This window comes from Camelina sativa, chromosome 10 (genome assembly GCF_000633955.1).
Source record: "Camelina sativa cultivar DH55 chromosome 10, Cs, whole genome shotgun sequence".
In the NCBI taxonomy this organism is placed as follows: domain Eukaryota; kingdom Viridiplantae; phylum Streptophyta; class Magnoliopsida; order Brassicales; family Brassicaceae; genus Camelina; species Camelina sativa.
This window is the reverse complement of record NC_025694.1, coordinates 573,535-580,004: the sequence shown is the minus strand read 5'-3', so window position 1 is coordinate 580,004 and position 6,470 is coordinate 573,535. Positions and strand designations below refer to the sequence as shown.

Genomic DNA, 6,470 nt, shown 5'->3' with positions numbered 1-6,470 from the left:
CACCGGACGGAACTTCACTTCACGCGCCAAGATAACACCGGAACCACCACCGTCGAGAGGCACCCAACCAACGCAAAAGGAAGACAAGGAGCGGGAGTAGACAGCAAACGAGACTACAAAGAAGAAAAAAAACTAATGGACGGAGCCCTCTCCGACGCCGGAAAAGCAACCGGAGAAGTAGATCTAACGAACCGACGGCAACCCTCTCTCTTTTTTCTCTCTCTTTTCTCTCTCTCCCGATCTTTGGCTTCTCTTTGTTTGTCATCTATTCTCACTTTCCCGTTCCCGTGCACACTGAGAATTCCCCAAATTAATTCCGACAATAACGAAATAATAGGTCACGTGCATTTACATGGACATGATCAGTCCATATTTAATGCACAGACATAACTTAATACTAGTATGACTCCCTTTTTCATGATTCATTTCATATTATGAATTTCCTACTGTATAGCAAGAAAGAACTCGGAGGAAAAAATTCAATTCGTCAGCAACGTAGAAATTTCCATGGAACTACAAAAACATTACAAATTCCCCTCACCAAACAAAACAAAAAAGACTGTATATTTACATATTCTTAACAAAGTTATTACTCAGTTCTCTTCTCCATCTCTATCCCCCCCCAATTCGACCGAACCCCAAAAAAAAGAAAAGAAAAGAACATCCCCATCTTATGTATAAAAAAAAATAACATAGATACATACATACATTTTTTAGAATATAGTAGAAAAATACAACAAAAAATAGACCCAAGGAAAATCGGACTGACCCTTTTAGATTTGATTGATGTTCAAAAGAATCTGCTGTTTCTAACTTTTCATAATTTCCCTTCAGGAACTTCTTTTATACTCATATCAACCATCTCTATTGTACTGAATCCTCCATCCTCTACTGATCCGATCGTCGACTGCGAATCTAACCCTGACCCTGCTTGTATCTCCTTAAACATCGCCATGACTTGTACCATTGTCGGTCGTCTCCACGCCCGATCATCCAAACACGCAACCGCAACTTTTAAATGCTGTAAAAGCTCGATCTCTAGCGCTGGATCTTCCTTCATTAGCTCCGGATCAAACACGTCGCTTATCCGCAGTTTCGCATGCTGTTTCACCCATCCGACAAGGTTATTATCTCCGAAATCCGGTGAATCTGTCGGTCTTTTACCCGTGAGTAGCTCGAGTAAGACCACACCGTAACTGTAGACGTCTCCTTTTGTTGAACACCTGAAACTTTGGTAATACTCGGGAGGTACGTAACCCGGTGTACCCGCTAACGTACTGACGCTTAAATGAGTATCCATCGCGCTCATCAGCCTTGCCATGCCGAAATCTGAAACCCTAGCTTCCAAGTTTTCGTCAAGCAACACATTGCTAGATTTCATGTCTCTGTGGATGATATGAGGACTGCAGTTATGGTGAAGAAAAGCAAGTCCTCTAGCTGATCCAATTGCGATCTTCCGCCGTGTGGACCAGTTTAGTTTCACACCAGCTTTCTTGGGGTCGTGCAAAACATCTTCCAAACTTCCATACTTCATGAACTCATACACAAGAAGCCGCTCGTCTCCAACCTTGCAGTAACCAAGAAGCGGAACGAGGTTTCTATGTTTGATCTTTCCAATCGTTTCCATCTCAGCCATGAACTCTCTGTCACCTTGACCGCTAACGTGAATAAGTTTCTTGATAGCCACCGCGCTTCCATCTTTCAAAATCGCTTTGTAAACATCTCCAAACCCACCTGATCCAATCAGACTATCGTTATGGAAACCGTTTGTAGCCTGAAGAAGATCAGCAAACGTGAGTTTCCTCAACGGCTTCTCGAAAGCAGCAAGATTGATACTCAAGGCTTCTTTCACACCAGTCAGCTTCCAATTCGTGTTGTTAGCGGTTCTATCACCAGAGTTACCATTCCCTTCAGCGTACATCTCCAACTCAGCCTCTTTCTTTCTCCGTCTCTTCCTCATCTCTCTACCAACAAGTATCAACCCGAATATACACACAAAAGAGAACAACAACCCCATCGCCACACTACCCGCAAGAGACGTCGTTCTCCTTCCATGAGATCTCTGATGGTGTGCATACCCTTCTGCGTTTGCAGGATCACACCGCGGAAGCGGATAACCACAGAGACCAGAATTGTTATAGAACTTAGCCGGTGGAAAAGTCTCGAACTGACCCATCTCAGGAATCGGACCAGATAAATTATTGTTGGACAAATCAATCTCCGTAAGCATAGTAAGCGCTGACATAGCCGGAGGGATCCTCCCATCGAGATTATTGCTTGAAAGATCAAGAATGTTTAAACCTCTGAGATCACCTACCTCGTCAGGAATCGAACCGGATATAAAATTATGACCCAAATTGAGAATAAACAGATAAGGCATCGAACCAATCTCCTTAGGTATGTAACCAGACAACTTGTTATAAGACATATCCAGAAACATCATCGAACCGTTGTTATCAAACGTCGGCGAAGTGTGACCCCCATACACTCTGGTGAAATTACAAGGGTTCCTAGTCGAAACCCGGTTAAGCTGCTCCGGTCTAATTCCTTGAAACTCAAGCAAATTACCAGCTCCGTGACACTCTTTCTTCATCCCATCGTTTTTGATGTAAACATACCTCTTCCCGGCGATGAAATTGGCAGCGATTTTACCGGATTGTTTGAACATCTCAGCAGGGATGGTTCCGTTGAAGGAATTGGTGTTGAGATCGAGCCAGATTAAGCTTCTGCAGTCACCGAGCTCAGCCGGTATGTTCCCGTAGAAGGAATTGTTGCTTAGCTTGAGGATGGCGAGATTCTCTAACCGGCCGATCCACTTTGGGATTTGACCGGTTAATCGGTTATTCGACAAAGAAATCCAGTTCAGATTGGTACAGTTACTTAAACCGGAAGGGATTTCACCGGTTAAGTCGTTGAAGTCGAGGATGAGAGTCTCTAACGACTTCACATTCATGAGCTCCTGAGGGATCTCTCCTTCTAACATATTCAACCATAGCTTCAGATCTCGAAGCTTCAGTAGAGAGCCTAAGCTCGACGGGATTGTCCCTGAGAGGTAATTGAAGCTTAGATGAAGCGAAACGAGCTCGGAACAGTTGCTTAATGTCGGTGGGATCTTCCCGGTGAAGCCATTGTTCTGAAGGTAAAGCTCCTGGAGAGTGCTTTTAGGGTTCCGGCAAAGATTAGGAAGAATCGAGCCGGAGAAATTGTTGGAGCTGAGATCTAGCGTTCGCAACGAAGCGGACAGATTCGTCAGAGACTCCGGTAATTCGCCTGAGAACTGGTTGAAGGACAGATCGAGTACTTTGAGTCCTCTCATCTTCAGCAACGTATCCATCGGTAAATCGCCGGAGAAGTTGTTACTCGACAAGACGAGTGACTCCAGAAGTGGACAAGAACCGAAGAACGGAGGAACCGTACCGTGGAAATCGTTTCCAGAGAGATCGAGTCCAGTGAGTGTATCACACGCGCCGGAGAGAAACTCAGGGATCTCGCCGGTGAATTTGTTCTCAGCCAGAGAGAGGTACTGGAGGCTTTTGAGCGGTAGCGAAGGGATTGGTCCGGCGAATTGGTTGCCGGAGACGTTCAACGACTTGAGCTCCGTGCAAGTAGAGATAGCACGAGAGAAATCGCCGGACAATTTGTTGCCGGAGATGTCGAGATGTTGGAGAGCAGAGCAATCTCCGAGGAAAGGGATCCCAGTTGAGAAATTGTTGGAAGAGACATCGAGAAACTCGAGATTCAAGCAACGAGAGACATCAACGTCACCACTGATTTTGTTTCCGCTAATCGCAAAGTGTTTCAACTCTCCACACCCATCGGAGAGAACCCAACCGACGACGTTGGCTCCGGAGAGTGAATTCGAAGAAAGATCCAGAACTTCCAAGCTGTTTAGCTTCAACCCACCTGAAACTTTCCCGGGGAAATCGAGTGTGTTCGAGGAGACGTTGAGATATTTCAAGCCAGAGCAAGAAGAAAGGCTTGTTAGAGTCGTTACAGGACCCGAAAGAGAGTTTCTTGATAGATCCAAACTGGTCAAAGAAGCAGAGCATTTGAAGCCAGTGATGGAGCCGTTGATGTGTGTGTTTGAGAGAAACAGAGACTCTAATCCAGTGAGAGACATGAGTGATGAAGCCACGGCACTGAATCCGACGTTGAGAGCCTTTGAACTGAGATCAATCGAAGTAACTTTGTCGTCTCTGCAAGTGACGCCATCGAAAGTACACGGGTTTTTGTTGGAAGACCAGTCTGGGAGAAGATTCTTGTCAGGAAGAACGTTTTTGAAGCTTATAAGCTGATGGATTTCTCTGTACAAAGACTGAGATGGTGAGGCTTGAAATGAAAGAGAGAAGAAGGAGAAGAAGAAGAGAGTTGTTACAGAGAGAAAGAAGCTTGGAAAAGTCTTCATTCTCAGATTTTTTTTTAGAGAGAAAGGTGTTGAAGTAGAGAAGATGAAAGGGGGAGGGGGGATCTAGGGTTTTGGTTCCACCATTAGAGATGGGAAGTGGAAGTTCGCGAGAGAGAGAGAGAGATTTAGAAAAGCTTAAAGAGAGGAGAGAGAGAGGAGAGAGTCAAAAGACAGAAGCAGGAAGATGGAAGAAGGTATTTATCAAATGGTGAAGGGAAGAGTGGTCACAGCTGTGCACTCACATGCCATGTTACCTCTTCTTCTGATTATTATTATTATTATAAAAAAAATATACTATTAATTTTCAATTTCGATTACAGATACAAACAAATAATACTACTTTTAATTATTGTATGTGTTTACAAAAACAATTTAATTAATGCAAGAGGATACAAGATATATGTATAATATAATAGCATCACAAAATCCTTAATCTCAAAGCGTTGTTTTAATACTATTAAGTTTTAAGTTAAAGAAATGAGGTATTTGTCTGTACATGCGAGGTGTTTTAATTAACGTGAGATTAGGGATGGGATCAAGTCTTCCACAAGCTATATAATCCTACTTACACTTTTAAAATTCGTCATAGACTTTGTTGAATTATTTGTATACTAGTATAATTAACCCCAACTAGCTGTATCTTCTCATATTTTAAAAGTACAACTCTTATCTGATTTGTAATATGTAAAAAAAACTACCGATTTTTCAAGATAAATCACTTTTATTTTATTGTCCTTCTTACTTGGTTGGAGGGAGATCTTGATCGGTGAATTATTGCCGTATGCACTCACTGTCACCCAATATGCAAAAACTTTTAATTCTGATATAAAGATGCCAGCAACTAACTAATTTTTGAACATTTATGGACTAATGGTTAAGTAGTTCAGTAGAAATGGAACATAGTATAAGAATCTAAATTCCCTTTATAATGATACTCATATAAAACAAGATTTTGGGCATTGAATGTGATGGTTAGAAAAGGAGTTGAAATTTACTATTAATGTTTTAGGTAAATTATAAATAGTATTTACATGAAATTCACACCAACCACAAACATATCACATTAACAACACTCGTCTCTTGTTCACTCGCACTTCATCCCATCCTGGGCATTCGGCCAAACCCGATCAAACCGAACCGGACATTCTGATATTTTCGGTTATCGGCGTAAACCGAAGAAAGTAAAGATAACCATTTGGTAAAATTTATTTGAAATTTCAGATTTCGGTTCGGTTTGGTTCGGTAATCGGAACCAATCGGTTTCCTTCAAATCGAGATTTTGCAGCCATATATAAGGCTAATAATTAGTCACAACCCTAATTTGTTTTGTTCTTCTTCTTTGGCTGCCGCTTGGAAACTCGATCCACCATTCATCTTCTTCTTCTTTCCTCCGATGTAATCAATAATCATCAACACATCTCTTTCCCTACAATAATTCATCATCTTCAACATCCTCTTTCATTCTCTCAAATCTCAAGCATGGTTAAGAAAAGAGCCTTTTCACAAAGATTCAATCCATAACCATAAATTTCTTAAGGGGTAAGCTCTTCTTCTTTCTCCTTAATTCTACATTTGATTCTTTCCTCTTTAAGCTCTTTCTATGTATTGATAACTTCAAACTCAATTTAAAGAATTTTAGAATTAGATTTTCAACTTCAAAATCAGAGATTATCTATTATTTGTTTAGATTTTCCTTTGTTTAGGGTGCTAGTGTTGTGTTTGTGTTCCTCATCTTTGTAAGACTTAACTGTTGTTCTTTGTTGTTTGATGATTTTATTTTTACTGGTTTATGTAATCAATTTTCATGTGGTTTCAATGATGGTAGGTGAAAAATGGACGCCCAAAACTGCAATCTTCACCGTCTTAGATCACCATCGCACCGCAACCACAACTCGCCGCCACAACAGCACCACACCATGTCTCGAAAACCCTAATGTTTAGTGGACCTGACATTTAGGCTTTGCAATTGTTTTCAGATTGGTTTAGTTGTTAATGGGCTGGTTATCTGTTTAGGTCCGTTACTTTAGTTGTTTGTAAATTTGTATTGAATTAAGCCCATTATCTA

The 6,470-nt window shown here is 41.5% G+C and overlaps 1 protein-coding gene and 1 long non-coding RNA gene across 2 annotated transcripts; one reads left to right on the top strand and one right to left on the bottom strand.

The window, feature by feature from the left end:
* LOC104716222 (protein BRASSINOSTEROID INSENSITIVE 1) lies at positions 477 to 4,659 on the bottom strand. The gene has a single exon (XM_010433609.2). It carries the CDS (start codon positions 4,403 to 4,405, stop codon positions 818 to 820), a length of 3,588 nt encoding a protein of 1,195 aa, XP_010431911.1. The 5' UTR covers positions 4,406 to 4,659; the 3' UTR covers positions 477 to 817.
* Positions 5,746 to 6,470, top strand: LOC104716220. The gene is made up of 2 exons (XR_755981.2): positions 5,746 to 5,944; positions 6,231 to 6,470. It is a non-coding gene; the product is annotated as an uncharacterized LOC104716220 (long non-coding RNA).

Excerpts from the sequence above, each read along its gene's own strand:
- LOC104716222 (XM_010433609.2), bottom strand. The coding sequence starts at position 4,405 with ATGAAGACTTTTCCAAGCTTCTTTCTCTCTGTAACAACTCTCTTCTTC.